Raw genomic sequence first — 21,119 nt, forward strand, 5'->3', positions numbered from 1 at the left:
ACCGAATGTGAACATTCAAGCAAACATTAAACATGTTGAACAACTCATTTTGTGGAATTGCCTTGATGCAAGGTAGGTACCAAAGAGCATCGCATTTGATCAAAAGACAACTCATGTGGCCATTTTAACAGCTCTTGAAATACTACCAGAGGAAGGGAGAGGTCTGGGTCCATCATTTCATGCTAGAGTCAAAGCGAGCCAGCATGGAGTGGTGACAATTGTTGCCATAGCAACAGCAACAAACATAATAATGGGGCAGTCTTATGCCAGCAAACTTGTGGTGTTTTTTTTTTTCTGTGGCATCAATCAACAGTGTTTTGCAACGTTAATGATTCAATTCATCTATAATTTCTTCAACGTGAGAAAACCATTAATGCACAACTAGATATCTGAGATTGCAACCGGGGAAGTCTTACCCTTGGCGATCGCCCATGATTTACCCTTGGCTCACGATACAATGACAGCCATAGTTTTTTTTTTACCACATTATGACCTTGTCCTTCAACATTGAAGGGATAGAGTGTAAATAAAGAAAATGTGTCCCCATCTACAATCTATCCATAAACCTCAACATCATGAAAATTGGAGGAAAATTATTCAAGTTGCAATCAGAAAGGTGGGTTTTTTTGGTAATTAGGTCACAATCTGAAAAAAGGAAGGTCAAATACATTAATCAAACATCATGTGCACAACCTCAATGCAGGTACACTATTATGATGCAATGAAATTTGGAAGGCCAAGCAGTCTTTGAGATTCTGCATTGGAAAATTGCATGATGACATTAAAAAAACGTGTTTTTTTTTTTTTCCGGAGCACCATTTGACCTTGACCTTTAACCTGGAGTGGAATGATGTAAATTCAACGTAAATGCACCTTACTCTAGGCTATCTGGAGAGGGCAATTTCGTTCTGATCAGACAAACCTTAATCAAGTTTTGGTGAAAAATGTTAAAATGTCTATAATTATGTCATGACCTTAAAATTAGGTCAAGGGCAAAAAAAATTGCGTCCACATTTTTTTATTCGCGTTATTGAGGCAAAAAAATAATTTCAAAAGTCCCAGCTGGATCTGAGATACGTCTCTGAAATTGGCAGGAAAAGGGAGAAAAACCTAAACGGCGGTTTAGTACTCCTACAGATGTAAGACCTTCACCTTTAACCTGGAGGGGTATGATGGAAATTATGCATAAATGCACCTTGCTCTCGGCGATCACGTGAGTGCAATGTTGGTCCAATCGGACAACCTTTAGTCGAGTTCTGATGAAAATGTTTAAAATGTCTATAATTAGGTCATGACCTTAAAAATAGGTCTTTGAAAAATTATGTTTCAGCCACGTACTTTGTATTCCCATTATTGAGGCAAAATTTCATTCCAAAAGTCCTCTGCCTTTGGTAGATAAGAAGGGAGAAAAACCTAAATGGCAGTTTAATATTATTTGGGGTGTAAGACCTTGACTTTTAACCCAGAGGGGTATGATGTCAATTAAGCATAAATACGCGTTGTTCTAGTCTATTTAGGGAAGGCAATTTAATTCTGATCAGACAGACTTTAGTTGAGTTATGGTGAAAAATGTTAAAATGTCTATCATTAGGTAATGACCTTAAAATTAGGTCAGTGTTAAAAATAGAATATGTCAACCTCGCGTACTATCTATTCATATTGTTGATGGAAAGTTTTGTTCTAAAAGTACCAGCCAGCTCTGAGATACAGCTTGGAAATTGATAGCTTGGAAATTGGGAGTGTTGGGGTGCAGGAAGAACCCCTACCCCCCCCACCCCCCCCCCCCCAAAAAAAATCAAACAAACAAAAAAAAAATTGTAAGTGTTGCTTTAGTGCTCCTCGGGGTCTAAGAAACTCTATGGTACCATTAAGAATTTGAGGGTGCAAATTGTAGCAACAAACTGCACAACAGCAATAAGCCTCCCACCTATGCTATAAGAGGAGGCTTAATAAGTATGACAATGACTCGTTACACAATGAAGGGTTGAGAAATACATCAGGTGTGCCATACAGTCTCAGGTCGTGACTTCATTGCACTATATTTCTCACCATCACACGGCAAATATGAACACGACAACGCCATATCGGATATTGATCGGGAAGTTTGAAATCACCCCCCAAAGGGTCCAGACTTGTCACCTTGTGATTATCTTCTCTTGGTCCACTTAAATAACATCAAGTTTATTAATCGTGAAAACGCCACAGCACATGTCCTGACATGGGCCGAGTACCCCTCCCAACAATTTGTAAGCTGATGGCATCAAGTGTGTGTGGCAGAGCAATGCCTTCAGAGATGGGAGGCATTTAATCAAATTCCCTGTTCTTTATCATTTACTAGAAGATAAACTCCATGGCGTTTTTGAAGAACTCTTGCAAATAAATGGCAAAGCTCCTTGCTTTGCCTCTGATCTGCATGACACTAATTCAGTTTGATGGAGGAAGATTTAAATTTTGCCTATTTCTACTCCAAGCAAACTGTGAGATGTGCCTGGTCTTCAGCAGCAAAGTTTGAAGTCCCAAAGCTTGTTTAATATTTGTCTCTAGTATGTAGATAGTGAGGTTAAAGTTATATTTGGGTGACTGAAAATGTGCCCTGGGAATGCATCCCCCCTCCCCCCCCCCAATTATAACATGACGTCCATGGGAATGTCTCATGTCACACTTTCTAGGAACGCATCCACGTCGTCGTGGAAAGTTGCTGTCAAGTATTTTCAATTACACAATTTATTTCAGAAAATATCACACTTTGCAATACATTTTTTTTCATTCATGCAATTCATTGTCTTAAACCATAGATAAATCGATTCTGAGTACAAGTTGAGGCCCGGCTTTTCGAGAAAAAGGCAATGACTTGTATGCCAAACTTACGGTACTTTCATCGGTCGTGACAAGTCAAAGTGACTATTGGTATAAGTTGCTGGAGATGGAGTGATTTGTAAATCATGAAGTTGCAGAGGGAATGCTATTTCATTGCCATAATATGCCAGGAAATGCATACATTCAGTTTATCTGACATGTTTGTGCGACCATTGTAAAATCGGTCTTGAATGAAGGTGCGTAACACTGTGTTGTTTGATTTTCATTTGACTAAAGTGGGACCAGCTGCAGAAACTTTGTGCCAAATCAATTGTCAAAACGAATTGAGGAACTTGGGATTCTTACAGTGTGCATAAACATGTTCAAAACGAGCCTCCAAAAGAAGCAAAGTTTACGGTTGCGTAGCCACAGCTTCATTTGGAAACGTCGTACCGCTTCCAATTGATAAATCGAAGTTTGGTCGGGAATTTTTTTTTTTATCATCAAAGATTTTATTATGAATATTGTTCCACCAAAACCACCTCTACTGTACCTGCAACATTTCCTGTTGCACCTTTATCGCATATCTCCGACTATATAACAACCATCTCTACTCCACTGACTGCACTGCCACCACTGCATGCTGCACCTTACAGGCTCCTACCCCAAGTCAATCCACATCTTTCCAATAAACCACTTTTGCTGCACTAACATCTCATTGTCTCCATTGTCCCCCCCCCCTCCCAGCCGCATCTTCACTCATTTTTAGCCCCCGATGTGTTGCCAGCCCGGCTGGGGGCTTATTTGGGATCTTGTCCGTCCGGAGCTTCGACTCAAAAATGACTGGATGCATTTCTTTCATATCCAGCCTGCGGATGCAATAATATCCGGGCATGAGGGATGTCAAACGATTTTGGGATGGGAGCCAATATGGGATTTTAGTTAAAACAATTATTCATTATCGAAGGGAATAGTACAGGATTGTACGGTACTTACTGCATGTGCTTTTGGGACCATTATTTATTTATGATACACTTTACCATCTTTCCCACCAGCAATCAACTTTGAATTATTTATTTATTTATATACACTTTACCATCTCCACTACGAACACACAACTTTGAATTATTTATTTATTGATATACGTTATAAAGGTGTTGTTGCCTTCATCATCAAAGCCAGAAATAATTCCAATTAAGTAAGAATGGTTTACAATTGTGAATTAATAATTTAAAAAAATTTATGACATTATTTTCTTGGAATTATATTTTTATTTGTATATTTAGTTTATTTAATTGTGAAATCGACACAGCTCATTTTTAAGGGGCGGTTCGAGCCTCGAAGCTCGCACTTGCCAAACCAGCCGTTCTGGATGGAACGCTTGCTTGAGTGCTTAAGCTTTTTGGTGAGTGCTCCACAAGAAACTTGGTAACTGAACACACCTCTGCAGTCACATATTGTTTACCGTTGCATTCCAACCTCCACTCTTCCGCTGCACGTCAATTCCCACTGCTTCTGCACTATTCATCTTAATTACGCAATGAATTGGCTTCTGGCTGTGTCACACAACTTCATGTATTAAAATCTTCTCAGTTATATGTATACGGATCATTCATCTATGAATCTTAGTCACAGCTTCAGCCAGCCTGTGTGTGCCAGCATCAACAGACAAAACTGCTTGACATGCAGCAAACCAGCATGGACACGTCGAGCAGTGATTGCTGGTAACCCCATGTGTGGTGAAAAGTGGCAGTCAGAGAAGATGGGAAAATTGCAGAGTTGTCAGGTTGCAAAGGCTCTCTTTTGTTGCGAGAGATTGGCGAGCAGCATGTTGAGGAGGGGGAGGGGGGCGTGAGTTCGGGGTGGGGGGGGCAGAATGTTATTTGGGAGATGGAGGGATCGGTTGTTGATGATAGTCATGAAGTCGATTAATATTTTTTGTGGCTTTTTTGTTCTTCAGCCGTTGTTTACGAGACATTTCTGTTTGTCTTAGAGATGGAACAAAACACGATCAATTTTTGTAATCAACGCACAAACTTTAATGAAATACATTGTTTCTCTCGTTTCTCAAAAAAAAATTATGCTTTTCCCCGAATGCGCAAGATGCGGCACCATTTTTATGATACGTTTACTCTTTGCTTTTAGTATTTCCTATCAGACGTTTTCTTCTTATTTTGAATGCAGCTCTTGACTGCTGGTAGCATTATTTGCTGGGGGGTATAGCTGTTCTGCTGATGCGGTGCCTCCTGCAGGTGAGGGCAGGGCTTTGTAATTTGTTCAGGGTGCCGGTGATAGCTCACCGACTCTTTGCGAAGGACACCGTGAGATCTTCAATGTCCTCTTTAACTAATGCTGGCACACTGTTATTTTTACAGGATCTAAGGCTCATAGTGGAGCTACCGCACACACTTCTCACGCAGGTGGACATACAGATGAATACATGAGACGCAACACAGGACTGTTAGACAAGACAAACACGGCCACTGAGCTTGGGGGAAAGTGCCATCAGGCAGTGGGGCATTTCCCAAGGAGGAATTCCTCCTCCACATGGATGCCAACCGATTGGGATTGTCTGTGCTGTTATCCTTAGAAATGCTGAATGTCAAGCAAGGAAAAAGCACATACCATTTTAAAAGGCTTTGGTATGGTTCAGTCGGATTTCGAACCAGCGATCTCCTAGACTCTGAGCGGACACACTCACCATTACAACCCAAGTCTGCCACACATAGTCCATAATATTTGTCGTCCATCCGATGGACAGCACACACATTAATGCCTTGCCCCTCTTGCAAAATACCAGGATGACAGTTTATAGCTGTGCTGAGATTCAAACCCAGGCGAATGTGCATACCTCAAGACCACCCCATGAGACCTCATATAAATAAATACACCTTTGATTTTCATTCTCAAATTTTGAAATGAAACAAGTTGTCCTAACTATACCAAATACACAACATCATATTGTTGTACACAGTTGGAAACCACTTTGTGACTTATTGCTCTATATCGAAGCTTTTCTGCCTTTCGTGGAGGGTGCTGCTGGTGTGAGTTATCATCATTCTGCAGATCTCAAAAATGTTTTTTTCCTGTGATCAATTGCCCAAAGGCTTGGGAGGACTATCCAAAATGTAAATCAAATGACTTCTGATGGACACTTTTTGTTATATTCTGATCTGCATTATTCAGAGTCTGTGGGATCTCCAGGGAAGACATCCACAGAGATTGCAGAGTCCACTCACATGACCGGCACTGCCCCACAGGTGTGTATGGCTTTCTTTTCACTCATTGTTTCCCTCATTTGAAATGGATTATTTAACATCTCACTTGGTTACGAATATATGATGGTAATTAAGTATTTTATATTGTTGTTGTTATCCCCATGCTTTTAGAAAAAAGGGGGAAGTATTGTAATCTGCTCCATCGGTCTATATGTCTGTCTGTCTGTCCGTCCGTCACACTATTTCCTCCTAAACGGTCATGCAGAAATTCACCAAACTTAGTAGTTATGATCATCACATGGCAAGAAGGTGTGAGGGCAGTATCATTTTGGCCCTGCCCCCTTGGGTGGGGTCAATACGTCAAATCCCCGAAAATGCAATGTACCGGCATATTTTTAAACATTTTTTAAAATGAAACTTTGGAGGACGCATAAAACATGTAACGGTTTTCTGGATTTTTTGGATCATAAGGGTAAGAACAGAAGATATTTTGAACTCTTTATTTGCTATTGGGTCATTCTTGGTGGAACTTTTTGCCGTCTTTCAACTTTGCTTTAGGTGAGAAGCGTGGGGATTTGCAATGTCGCGTCATCGACTTCGCTCGAATCTGAATTTACAACAAGGAGATGATACTCTCGGTCCACTGCCTTTTTGGGTGGTATGAGGAAATAGATCTGTGTAATATGAAAACTAAATCTTCAACAGTTTTTGAAATATCGCGTGCACAAGCCAAGTTACCGAGATGGTTGCCATAGCAGCAGAATTGAGCCAATCACAGTCGTGATCTAATCAGGTTGAGATAATGTCATGAGGAATAGATATTTGCAATATGAAAGTGAAATGTTCAACGGTTTTTGAAATATCACGTACACAAAAGTACATGGACTTTTGTATATTTATTCCGACAGTCGGTCGGTCGGTTGGACCTCATTTTAATGTCCCTCGCCTCCGACCTTGTCCACAGGTCACGAGATGACTAATTTGCAAATCCATTTTTCTGCCATCTTCTGCTCATTGTGGAGCTTTTCATGCAGCACAAGGACATTAGCAGATTTCATTATATTTTTATGTGAATTATAGGGAAATTATTAGACAATGGACGAATTAACACAGTATTTGGCGTTTTAACTTTGGACTACAGCATCATGAACCATGAGCAGATGTTTGGCAGATACGGAAGCCAGCGAAAATGGCTCAGATAGCCGAATAATTATTGATTTATAAACCTCGACACACGACCGCAGTCATGGAGTTTCACACGCAACTTTTATTAACAAAAACAAGTTCATAAACAAAGGTTGGCGTAAGACTTGATGTACAAACAAGTTCTTAACAAAGAAAATCTCAAATACTGAAAAATCCAAGATAAAACCCAAGGCCACAAAATCTCCAGAATTACCAAGAGAAATTATTTATTCCGATAAACCTTTGTAAACTCACCCTGAGAATTTATGGCGAGGCTCTGGAACAAACACAGACATTCGAAAGGGATGAAAGATGTCACCAGCAAATAGTGTGAATTAATTTGGGGAAGTGAAACCCTTGGGTTTGGGGGATTCTGCACTAAGATGGGGGCAGAGACGGTGTATACACCTGGGACATTGTGACTCTCCCGCAGCAGCGTGTGACCAGTCTCAGTAGGGCGATATCGGACCACACCTGACTCACCATATGGACTACTGGACCCTGACACCAGGCACTCTGCTCCTCTGACACCAGCTTCCATGAGACTCTGAATTGATTCTCTCTTACAACGACCTCGACAACCATGATAACTCGCTCTTCGCTGCTGATTTTTTAATTTTTTTTTTATCTCCAAACCCCTAGTGGCATCTGCCAGTTCATCCAATGAAGAGCCATCACAATACTATTAGGACGGCCCGAAGGCTGCGTTGTACCACCTTCAGGTTCTCAAAGGTTATGGAGAGTTTCACAAGGTTATCAAGTTTTCTCAGGAGTTATAGAGAGGAGTGGCATGGTGGAACAAAGGTCAAAAGTACAAGAAGTCGGGGGACATGGGAACGCAAAACACACCTTCATTAGGGTATCTAGTGTGATTGGGTATCCATTCCCCACTTTCCAGACATTTAAGCCTTTTAGACTGGCACCAACAGTGCCCACACGACTCGTCCAAATTACACGATAACTAATGTTTTATACATGTTGCAATGCTCATCGGGTTAGATAATTATGCATGTTAGTCATTGCTTCATAAATGCTGCGTAAATACAAGTCTTATAGAATCCATCCCTTACACATAACGCTATCATTCTATGTCTTGTAGACAATACAATATCCACAGGGAGGCTTAGGGAATACTCGAGCCTCAAATTCCCACTCGTATACGGGCTTTGATCTTTAGCTTTTCTGGCACTGTGGTTTGAATCGAATCTGTGGCAATCCAGTACGATTTCCACAAGGTCCAAAAGAAAAGAAAAGAAAATTGTCCTGGGCTAGCAGGACAGCTTTGTGCCCCACTTTTTATTTAAAAATAAAAAGAGACAGAAGAAAAGGACACCTTTCAAACAATGGCAACAGAATTGTGCTTTTGTGGTTAAATTGTACATAAAAACATTGCTGAAACATGCCACCCCCATGCACTCTCAAATGTCACTGCCTTGATTCCTGATTTGTTGTTGCAAAGCTTGAAAAGTTGATGAATGCAATAATAAAACACATCGATCATGTCACGTGGAATGAGATCAAAATCCAGTCTCAGAGTTCATATAGCATAATATAGGGGAACCGTGGGGCATTGAGACATCCCGTCTCTCCCAGCTTTTCTTGGCCAATAATATTAAGCGCCCATGTCCCAATGCACCACAGTTTGCCTGACCTGACGAGCTCCTCGCTGCTATTCTTTGCATCAAATAGTAGAGTGCAGCAGGTTAATCAGACTGCCCGGTGTCTTCTTTACATCATCCCAAATCTTTCCATGCATAGTTTCGCAATATTTTACGAAAACAGTAAAATGACAAGTAATATTGTATGCTGCACTTTTTTTGTCTTCGTCTTTTTCTTCTTCTTAGGTAGCAGCACCTTTTCTGCTGCCTTTTAGCATGGTAGCAGCATCGACGGCTGGTGCAATGCCAGGTGGGTTTCTTCTTGGAGGGCAGCATGGAGGAGCAGCTCCGCAGCAAGGCTTCCTGCTCAGCATCCCTGCAGTGGGTCTCGGAGGCCTCCAAGAACTGACGGCAGCCATGACGGGCGGAACAGGCCCACTGGCAATGTCGCCGCATCAATTGCAAGGTAACCAGACCCAGGATGTCTCAAGCCTGATTAACCTCTTGTTTTTTTTCCAGCCTGAGTGATCAATCTGATGTTTTTGTATGGCATAAAATGGTCAGGAATTCAAAAAGTTTTTATTGTCCTGTAATAATTATATTGAACAAAATAAATGAATAATTAAATATATGGAAGTCTGTCCCATGACCATCTGCTTTCAGAAGTGAATACCTGTATAAACGAACCCTGTTATCTTTTGGACCCTTGTTAATCCTCTCAACACCCACTCCTCTTTCCTGCAGATTTTGCTAATCCCGCACCCCCCCTCCTTTCCCTGTCTTTGTTTGTTCACCCACATGCTTGTTTGTGGAATTGTTCATTTCACCATCATCTCATTGTCAGTATGTTTCTCTTCTGTTATCTGTCACCTTCCTTTTCCATTAATGTGGATCTTGTATTCACAAAAGGGGAGAATGAAAGCCAATTAATCTACTTGGCTGGTTTGTTGCACACACATAGCAGTTTGTGAAGTCCATGCTTGACATTCGGTGATTCAGTCCATCATGCCTCCAACACATGGACATGGTGCAAATGGGTACATGTAGAAATGACTCTCTGTGGGGTGTGTGCATTCCTGCATGCTTGGTTACGTGTGTGCGTTGCATGGATTTCGCAGGCGATCTGAACTCTAACTCAAACTCACACCTGGGTGTATGGTGCTGCGGACGAGGTTATGCAGCCGTCTCACGAACCATGTGCTTCCACACGTGGGGAGTGGACGTGCTGCAGAATCGAAGCCACGTGGGACGTGCCACCGTGTAGTGCGTGTTTTTGGAAATCCGTGCATGTGTGTGAGTGAAAGGATGAGTATATCTCCAGTGCTCGTGCACGGTTAGCATGCATCGCGAGGAGGTGGGAGGAATGTGTATATGGTTGAGGGGGAGGGAGGGGGCATTCATGCAGGCAGGCCTTTGCCAGGAAGGTAGCAAAGCTTTAATTTAATTTTTAAATGCTCCGTTCCAGTTTTATAGAGAACACGGCGGTTAAAAAGAAGACATTGTTGCTTTGGCATGTTTTATCGCCCTGGTTATGCCCTGATACACTGCCTCGCCTCCCCCTCCCCTCACACTGCCTTCCCTTCCCCTCACGCTGCTTTCCCTTCCCCTCACGCTGCTTTCCCTTCCCCTCACACTGCCTTCCCCTCCCCTCATGCTGCTCCCCCTCCACTCATGCTTTCTCCCGCTCCCCTCACACTGCCTTCCCCTCTCCTCATGCTGCCTGCCCCTCCACTCATGCTTTCTCCCCCTCCACTCATGCTTTCTCCCCCTCCACTCATGCTTTCTCCCCTCCACTCATGCTTTCTCCCCCTCCACTCATGCTTTCTCCCCCTCCCCTTATGCTGCCTTCCCCTCCCCTTATGCTGCCTTCCCCTCCCCTTACGCTGCCTTCCCCTCCCCTCGCGCTGCCTTCCCCTCCCCTCACGCTTCCTTCCCCTTCCCTCACGCTGCCTTCCCCTTCCCTCACGCTGCCTTCCCCTTCCCTCTCGCCGCCTTCCCCTCCCCTCACGCTGCCTTGCCCGTCCCTCACGCTGCCTTCCCCTTCCCTCACGCTGCCTTCCCCTTCCCTCACGCTGCCTTCCCCTTCCCTCACGCTGCCTTCCCCTTCCCTCATGCTGCCTTCCCCTTCCCTCACGCTGCCTTCCCCTTCCCTCACGCTGCCTTCCCCTTCCCTCACGCTGCCTTCCCCCTCCCTCACGCTGCCTTCCCCCTCCCTCACGCTGCCTTCCCCCTCCCTCACGCTGCCTTCCCCCTCCCTCACGCTGCCTTCCCCCTCCCTCACGCTGCCTTCCCCCTCCCTCACGCTGCCTTCCCCCTCCCTCATGCTGCCTTCCCCCTCCCTCACGCTGCCTTCCCCCTCCCTCACGCTGCCTTCCCCTCCCTCACGCTGCCTTCCCCCTCCCTCACGCTGCCTTCCCCCTCCCTCACGCTGCCTTCCCCCTCCCTCACGCTGCCTTCCCCTCCCCTCACACTGCCTTCCCCTCCCCTAATAGTGCCTCCCTGCCCCTAACGCTGGCTTCCCCTCCTCTCTTGTTGCCTTCTCCTTCTCTCCCCTCACACTGCCTTCCCTTCACCTCCGCTCATGCTATCCTCCTCCCAAATCCCCTCCACCACCATCCAACTCTCCAGAGGTCGAGGAGAGTAAATGGTGTCAAAGAATGTGTGACTTGGACAAATGTAATCTTTAAAAAATATATTTTTAAAGCAGTTAGAACTGCTGCTCAAATCAATTCCACAATTCGTTTCAGGTTAAGAGATTCTCGAGCTTATCGTATGTGTGGAATTAAATTAAGGTGATTGAAGGAAAATGCTCTTCTTTCCCTTCCCCTTCCATCACACTTACCTCCTCACAAAGCCCATCCACCCCCACGGATGTTTCTGGGCGTTGCATAGTGTGACCCGTTTGAACGTGCTGTTTTAACATATCCAATTTTGTTCAATCCTGTCCTAATGCCAACAGAAGAGGACCATCCTCCCCTCCCCCCACAACTTTCCCTCCCGTCCCCCAATCAAACACATGTCCAGAACACCCCCTTCCCCTCGCCACTAACCCCTCTCTCGCCCCCCACTCTCGCTCCCCAGTCTCGCTCCCCACTCTCGCCCCCCTCTCTCGCCCCCCTCTCTCGCCCCCCTCTCTCGCCCCCTCTCTCGCCCCCCTCTCTCACCCCCTCTCTCGCCCCCTCTCTCTCGCTCCTCTCTCTCGCTCCTCTCTCTCGCCCCCTCTCTCTCGCCCCTCTCTCTCGCCCCCTCTCTCTCGCCCCCCCTCTCTCTCGCCCCCCTCTCTCTCGCCCCCTCTCTCTCACCCCCCTCTCTCTCGCCCCCTCTCTCTCGCCCCCTCTCTCTCGCCCCCTCTCTCTCGCCCCCTCTCTCTCGCCCCCTCTCTCTCGCCCCCTCTCTCTCGCCCCCTCTCTCTCGCCCCCTCTCTCTCGCCCCCCTCTCTCTCGCCCCCTCTCTCTCGCCCCCTCTCTCTCGCCCCCTCTCTCTCGCCCCCTCTCTCTCGCCCCCTCTCTCTCGCCCCCTCTCTCTCGCCCCCTCTCTCTCGCCCCCTCTCTCTCGCCCCCCTCTCTCTCGCCCCCCTCTCTCTCGCCCCCCTCTCTCTCGCCCCCTCTCTCTCGCCCCCTCTCTCTCGCCCCCTCTCTCTCGCCCCCTCTCTCTCGCCCCCTCTCTCTCGCCCCCCTCTCTCTCGCCCCCTCTCTCTCGCCCCCCTCTCTCGCCCCCTCTCTCTCGCCCCCCTCTCTCGCCCCCTCTCTCGCCCCCCTCTCTCGCCCCCTCTCTCTCGCCCCCTCTCTCGCCCCCTCTCTCGCCCCCTCTCTCGCCCCCCTCTCTCGCCCCCCTCTCTCGCCCCCTCTCTCGCCCCCCTCTCTCGCCCCCTCTCTCGCCCCCCTCTCTCGCCCCACTCTCTCGCCCCCTCTCTCGCCCCCCTCTCTCGCCCCCCTCTCTCGCCCCCCTCTCTCGCCCCCCTCTCTCGCCCCCTCTCTCGCCCCCTCTCTCGCCCCCTCTCTCGCCCCCTCTCTCGCCCCCTCTCTCGCCCCCTCTCGCCCCCCTCTCGCCCCCTCTCTCGCCCCCCTCTCTCGCCCCCCTCTCTCGCCCCCCTCTCTCGCCCCCTCTCTCTCTCGCCCCCTCTCTCTCTCGCCCCCTCTCTCGCCCCCTCTCTCGCCCCCTCTCTCGCCCCCTCTCTCGCCCCCTCTCTCGCCCCCCTCTCTCGCGCCCCCTCTCTCGCCCCCTCTCTCTCGCCCCCTCTCTCGCCCCCTCTCTCTCGCCCCCCTCTCTCGCCCCCCTCTCTCGCCCCCTCTCTCGCCCCCCTCTCTCGCGCCCCCCCTCTCTCGCGCCCCTCTCTCGCGCCCCTCTCTCGCGCCCCTCTCTCGCGCCCCCCTCTCTCGCGCCCCCTCTCGGCGCCACCTCTCGCGCCCCCTCTCTCGCCCCCTCTCTCGCCCCCTCTCTCGCCCCCCTCTCTCGCCCCCCTCTCTCGCCCCCCTCTCTCGCCCCCTCTCTCGCCCCCTCTCTCGCCCCCCTCTCTCGCCCCCCTCTCTCGCCCCCCTCTCTCGCCCCCCTCTCTCGCCCCCCTCTCTCGCCCCCTCTCTCGCCCCCCTCTCTCGCCCCCTCTCTCGCCCCCCTCTCTCGCCCCCTCTCTCGCCCCTCTCTCGCCCCCTCTCTCGCCCCCTCTCTCGCCCCCCTCTCTCTCGCCCCCTCTCTCTCGCCCCCTCTCTCTCGCCCCCTCTCTCTCGCCCCCTCTCTCTCCCCCCTCTCTCGCCCCCTCTCTCGCCCCCCTCTCTCGCCCCCCTCTCTCGCCCCCCTCTCTCGCCCCCCTCTCTCGCCCCCTCTCTCGCCCCCCTCTCTCGCCCCCACTCTCTCGCCCCCCTCTCTCGCCCCCCTCTCTCGCCCCCTCTCTCGCGCCCCCTCTCTCGCGCCCCCTCTCTCGCGCCCCCTCTCTCGCGCCCCCTCTCTCGCGCCCCCTCTCTCGCCCCCTCTCTCGCCCCCTCTCTCGCCCCCTCTCTCGCCCCCCTCTCTCTCGCCCCCCTCTCTCTCGCCCCCCTCTCTCTCGCCCCACTCTCATCCCCACCTCTCCCGTCCCCCTCTCTCGCAGATATTGGTCGACAGATAAATGGCCGTAACTTGGGAAACGCTCGTCCGATTAATATCTAACCTCGAAAAGGCACATCCGCGGATCCCCAACAATATTCCTGGCAAGTTTCAATCAGATCGGACCGTCAATCGTGCAAAAAAAAGAAAAAACATTTAGTGTGACGTCATTCATGATGTCATAGCACCGTGTCTTGTCATTGGTTGACAGATAAATGGCCGTAACTTGGGAACCGCTCGTCCGATTGACATCAAACCTCGAAAAGGCACATCCGCGGAGCAATATTCCTGGCAAGTTTCAATCAGATCGGCCCGGTGGTTGGCGAGAAACGGCGGTCGCAGACAAACAGACGGACAGACAGACAGACACACGCACACACAGAGATTGCTGGAATTATAGATAGATAGATATTTATATATATGAAGACCACAAGGGGAAAACCGGTGATGGCACTTTTTATAAATTTCAGGGTTATTGCACCTGCCAATAGTTGGCAACATTCGGTTTCCTCTCACAATATTACTTTAACAAATAACCAGGGGTGTCACATAATTTATATGGTATAAAGTTTAGCCGTGCAATGAAAAAACAAGTGTTGTCAAAGCTGAACAAGTCGAAACCCAGAGTTGTCAGTACTTTACTCCTGGTTATCTCCCTTTCATTCATGTTAACTGTTCCACCATAATATTCAGAGATGAGAAACTAAAAAATGAAAGGTTGTAAAACTTTCACAGCATAAACTCTGAGCACTACAATAGCCTATTTGGTTATATCATGGATCTATTATTTTTGATCACAGGTTTTGTGTTCTGCAAAGTATTAAAATTAAAGTTTTCACTCAGATAAGATTGGCTTTCTGCGTCATTCATGTTAACTGTTCCATCATAATATTCAGAGTTGAGAAACTAAGTTATAAAAGGTTGTAAAACTATCACAGCATAAACTCTGAGCACTACAATGGCCTATTTGGTTATATCATGGGCTCCGTAGTTAGTGCATATCATGGTTCAAGCCTGGTCAAACCTTTATTGTGACTTTTATGGGACCCACGCCGTGGCTTAATGGTTAGCTCGTCAGAGTACCCATCCTCATTCGACGTACCCACCGCCCAATCAACCTGCTTAGGTATATGAGGGAGTCACATGAGGTGACTCGGCTATCACGGGGGTGGTTTATCCTTGGTTTCCTCCCGGTTTTCCATCATAAGTAGTACGGAGTAAGAAATGGAGAATCCGTCGTCATATAAGCGAAATACCCTTGAGTATGGCGTTGAACACCAATCAAACAAAAAAAACAATGACCGTTTAATGTTGAAAAAAATAATCTGTGATCACCAAAGTCATGTAATGTATGCCAATAACCAACAAGCATGAATTTGCTACACATCCTCCGTTAAAATTGCATGGCAATTATTAAACAAGGGAATCACCAGTGATGTCAGTTTGCAACATTGATTCGTTCTTTGCTCTTAAATTAAACAACACAGAAGCTTGGCAAATGCTACATGTTTAATTTGATCGGCCAATGATCACTCTTCCTTTTACTGGAAAAGAAATCTATATGACAGTTATTAAACAGTCCACCAAAGTCTTGAAACTTTGTTTTTCAGTTTCTTCAAAATTGACTTATCCTGACATCTCTGGTTTTCCCCTTGTGGTATATATATATATATATATATATATATATATATATATATATATATATATATATATATATATATATATATATATATATATATATATATATGTATATATATATATATATATATTGTTGTGGTTACCAAATTCGCAAACCACCATTCAGGTCCCTTAGGTGAGGTATCTCGGTAAGTACATGTGTAGTTAGGCCCAAACCCGTTGTCTAGTGGGAATACATGTCATTTATGCGTGCTGCGACTCTTCAGGATAGCCGTTTTTCTTTAACTATCTTTATTTTGGACCAACCGCCATGATTACCACCACAACCACAACATCAACCACCAACCACAACGCCGCTTCACCACAACCGCCACGACCTTCACGTCACACCTCGCAACCGTCGCATCGCCACCGTTCTTGCGCCGCCTGTGGGTACCGGTGTTGGACTCGTGCAGGGCGCGCGCCGAACAGCGTGTACAAAATCACGGATTTTGTGCTTCAAAAACGGATCAAAAACGACACACGCCCACTTTTTGCCGTCCAATCGGTGAGCGAGGGGCGATTTGGCCCCGCCTCCAGGGCGTTGGAGGGCGATCGATATATGCAAATTTATGGATCAAAAAGCATTCACGCCCACTTTTTCTCGGGCCAATGGGGAGCGAGGTGAAAGGTCGAAGGGAGGGGGTCAAAGATGAGAGGGCGAAGCCACGGGGCTGATATAAGCGACCGTGTTCGTCAGTCCAGTGAGTAGTAGAGTCGAGAGGGAACAGAGAGTTAAGACTTCGCGGGCGGTGGAGTTGGCAAGAAGGAGCTGGTCGTCGTGTGCGTTGGAGTCGGAGCGGAGGGGACGGAGCTGTGGAGAGGCGGCGAGGGCAGACGAGGGGGTGCTCGCGTCGTGCAGGGAGCTGCACCCCAGGGAGGCCGACAGCGCGACCTGGCCGAGGTGGAGACGCTCGTCGCGGGGCAATAAAAATCCTCTATACCCCGAGCATCAGCAACCCCCTCCTGTTTCCCCCCGCGCTGAGATAGTGCGACCAAGGGGGCCCCTTTCCCACCCCCTACCAGACACTGCCCGCGAGGCCCGCGGAGTTGAGGCACCATCGCCGCTCCGCGTCTCATCACCAGACGGGTAGGCCCGACCCGGTCTCGGCCTCAGGCCCGCCTCATCCTTGAGGGTATTCTTTTCCTTGGTTTTGGGTATGTGTTGTCGGCGCCGTCTGTGAAGTAAAATTGTATAAGTGTTGCCGTGTGCTCGCGTAATCGGTATTAGATCTGCATTGTCGCATTTGCTTTTTGTGTAAATTGCATTGTGTTTTTCTTTTCTGTGTGCATTTGGTGGAATTGAATATGTGTGCTTTCCGTTCAGCGCGAATAAATGTGCTTTGTGTTGAACTGTTTCCCTCTTCGCTTCGTCATTTCTCTCATTGAATCCTCATCTTGCTTCACGTAAAGGGTTGGTAGTGGGCTGAATACGCCCGATAATTAATCGAACCGTCGAGGTCGACGAATAACACCGCTCGGTTATCCCGATAGTACGGAACGGGTCGCTTAAGTGGCCCGTGTCCGAAGTCGACCTGCGGCGAGGTGCGACCGCCCGGTCTACCCTCCGTGTGGGTACTTAGGTAGATCGAATTTGGCGAGCAACCCTATCCCACGCGGGGGCTGATTGGCTCGATCGCGGTGAGACCGAAAGGTCCACCCGTGACTGGTTCCCGGCGTTAGTCCGAGAGGGTCACGACTGGATTGTCCGTCCGGTGGGCGACGTGCCGCGATTCGAGTTACGTGGCCGTCAGCACGCCGGCGGGCGCGAATCCGCAACAATATATATATGTATATATATATATATATATGTATATATATATATATATATATATATATATATATATATATATATATGTGCATATATATATATATATATATACATATATATATATATATATATATATATATATATATACATACACATACACATACATACCATGAGCACCCTGTGGTTGTAATGGTGAGCATCAGCCACAGATTGTCTCACAAGGTGAACTCGCATAATCTGCAAAGAACAAAAGCCTGTCTGCCACCCAGACGATTGTTCCTGCCAATGCAAACCAAAAAAAAACAGAAGGCAAGTGCCATCAGGTGGAGATGTTGGCCAAAATGTATGGAGCATGACAAAACGTTCCCACCCGATCTCAAACATGTGCAGACCAAATAGTCACCTCCAACTCAACATCGTTTGGGTGGCAGACAGGCTTTTGTTCTTTACGGTTTTACCCTGTGACACATAATCTCTGGTTAATGCTCACCATTACAGCCAGAGGGTGCAAATTGCATTCAAACGATGACTGGTTATCATTAGTTAGATTATTATTTATATGGTGTGCCATTCTTCATTGCAATGCCTCATTCTGATGAGGGTAAATAAGCCCAAATTCAGGATGGCATGCCGTTGAAGTCATGGGGACTCACTCCTAATGGAGGGGTCCACTTGTATGGCCATGCATTCCGGCCCTTTGGGGTTAGGATGTGTGTGTTTAATTGTCCATGTGCTTCAGCCTTTGCACTGAGGGGCATGTGTATGCTAATGGGACAGTCTTGTTGGAGTATATTCTGGCCATGCGGTCAAGGTGCATGTGCCAAGCTGTTTCAATGTTTTGATTTTTTTTTTTTAACCTTATTTTTTATATGAAAAGGCACCTTCATAAAAGGGGTAAGTTCGCCTGAAATCTGGATAGGTGGCTTCGTTTGATGGTTACCCAATGATGACAAATCTCTGGCTTTTGACATGAGTGGCCGGGCTAAAGCCTCTGGGTTGGAGGCAATGCTTTGGTCTGCACATGTACGGGACTCATGTCCATTTGAGATCGGGTAGGAGCGCTTCATCACACTCCATCCATTTTAGTATCGATAGATACAGTTTTTACACATCTTTTTGAGATGCCCTTTACAATGTATAAATGTCCTTTTGAGACAAAATATGTGTGTGTGTGTATATGTGTATATATATATATATATATATGTATATATATATATATATATGTATATATATATATGTATATATATATATATATATATGTATATATATATATATATATATATATATATATATATATATATATATATATATATATATATATATATATATATATATATATATATATATATATATATATATATATGTATGTATATATATATATATATATATATATATATGTATGTATATGTATATATGTATATGTATGTATATATATATATATATATATATATATATGTATGTATATGTATATATATATATATATGTATATATATATATATATATATATATGTATATATATATATATATATATATATATATATATATATATATATATATATATATATATATATATATATGGCGTCACGAGGCGGAGTGATGTTTGGGACACATCGGCCATTTTGGAGTTAATGCCATATAGCACTATTTTAACCCTTACCCTATCATCCGAGCCTATCATCATCATATCATTAAAAAATGTCGCTTACATCAATGTATATATATATATGTATATATATATATATATATATATATATATGTATGTATATATATATATATATATATATATATATATATATATATATATATATATATATATATTTATGAATTCGCGTGCGATCGGCCACGTAACTCGAATCGTGACCGCATCGCCCACTGGATGGACAATTCAGTCATGACCCTCCTGGGACTACCGCCAGAAACCAGTCACAGGTGGGGGTTTAACCCCACCACCACCCAGTCCGCAGACCACCCGCGTGAGATAGGGTAAATCGCCGAAAGTCGATATACCTATGGTACTTGCACGGGTAATCTGCCGAGGGATGGGACCACGCCACAGGCGACTCCGGACACCAACCGCTTAAGCGGTTCGTTCCGTGTTACAGGGATAACCAAGCGCAGTTATCGTCGGCCTTGACGGTTCCGATTAATTACCAGGATGTTGAAACCCACTACGAATCCCTTACGTGATGCAAGATGGAGGGTCAATTAAAGGAAAAGACGAAGCAAAACGGGGAACAATGGGACCAGCACACACTTTTATTTCACACACACAAGCACGTATATTATAGTCAAGCAAGAAATCACAATAAAAGCAATACACGTATTTACAATCACCGTAAAGAAACAAAAGCAAGGACACAATGCAGAGCTACAACCGAATATAATTTACACAAGCACAGGAACACTAAAACGATTCTACTTGACCAGACTGGTGCCACACACACATTTACACAGAACCCAAAAGAAATGGAAGTCGCGACTTCCCTGAGCGCGTCGAGTCCTTGGCGACCGTAACTCCGAGTCCCTCCGGCGTGGTCCACTGGCTCGTGCCGCGCGCCTGCACGTGTCGTCCGCCCGACAGCTCGGATGAACGAACAGAACCTCCAACCAGGAACGATCACCACAACTCTCCAAAATTCCCCTTCAGGGACAAGGGAACAGCAAAGGGAACGACGTTCTCGTCGATCTTCTCGCCCACGCCTTTTGTCAATCGCTTGAACGAACTAAGAGCCTCCCGCTTCCAACTCCCCACACCCACGCCTTTTGTAGGGGCCGTCTCCGCCCCTTTGCCCGCCCCATTTCTGTCTCCACCTCCCTTCTGGAAGCTTCTCAAAAAGGGGTGTGCCCTCGCGTTCCCCCCCTCCCCGTGCCGTGCGGGGGACGGGGAATGTCAGTTTTGGCTCGGGGCCAGCGAATAATTCCCCGAAAATCAGGCCCCCACCTTTTTTCACCTTTGACCCCTGGCTCAAATCGCCCCTCCCCTCTGCCAAAGCGCGGGACAAGCAGAAGGGAAAATCCCACAGGCGCTGTTGGTTTTGTTCTTGCATGCGCCGTATGACGAGGGAAGAAAGACTCGGGCGGGAGATGCCCCTTCGCACCCTGGCCGCCCCTCCCATCCGTCCCGTGGAGATGGTGACCGCACGGTGCTCGTTGAATGGCGAGTGGCAAAGATGTGGTAGCGTAGTTGTGGAAGGTGGCGTCGTGTAGTGAATGGCGTGATCGTCGAGATGTTGGTTGTGGCGATGTTCGTTGTTCTTGCACCAAATTAACAATAGCCAAAGAAAAACTGCTAACTGAAATGTCGCAGCCCGAATGGATCACATATATTCCCTCTATACAACGGGTTTGGGCTAACTTCACATGAACTTGCCGATATATCTCACCTGAGGACCCTTTATGGTGTAATGCGAATTTCCACAACCGTAACACTATATATATATATATATATATATATACGCCTGGTGTTGGCGTAGTGGTTTGGGTCGCTGCTTGGGATCCACAAGGTCCTGAGTTCAAGCCCCGTTGGCCGCTTGAATTAATACACACCAGGAGGTTCACAGCCTGTCATCCTTCCGAGGTCGGCGAAGTGAGTACCGGTGTACTGGGCCCGGTGTATGCCCTGGTTAAAATAGGCGTACCATATCCCTGTGTCGTAAGAGGCGACCGGGGTTGCGTCAGGAAGGGCATCCGGCGTAAAACATGTGCCAAATCACTATGCAGATCATAACGGATGATGATCTAACATTGTTTACGTTTAAAGGGGTCAGTTGAGGCGCCACAGGTGAAACACTTGGA

General features: G+C 46.8%; 1 protein-coding gene across 1 annotated transcript in view; it reads left to right on the plus strand.

Moving 5' to 3' along the window:
• The window catches only part of LOC147021120 (uncharacterized), a 142,763-nt gene that overhangs the window by 82,750 nt on the left and 38,894 nt on the right, over positions 1-21,119 (plus strand). Inside the window, exons 3-4 of the mRNA XM_085890886.1 lie at positions 5,983-6,056; positions 9,044-9,263. Of these exons, the coding sequence (XP_085747012.1) occupies positions 5,983-6,056; positions 9,044-9,263 (294 nt within the window). The remainder of the gene's footprint in view (positions 1-5,982; positions 6,057-9,043; positions 9,264-21,119) is intronic.

This window comes from Eptatretus burgeri, chromosome 8, assembly GCF_056783735.1.
Source record: "Eptatretus burgeri isolate ZD-2024b chromosome 8, Ebu_testis_v1, whole genome shotgun sequence".
NCBI lineage: Eukaryota > Metazoa > Chordata > Myxini > Myxiniformes > Myxinidae > Eptatretus > Eptatretus burgeri.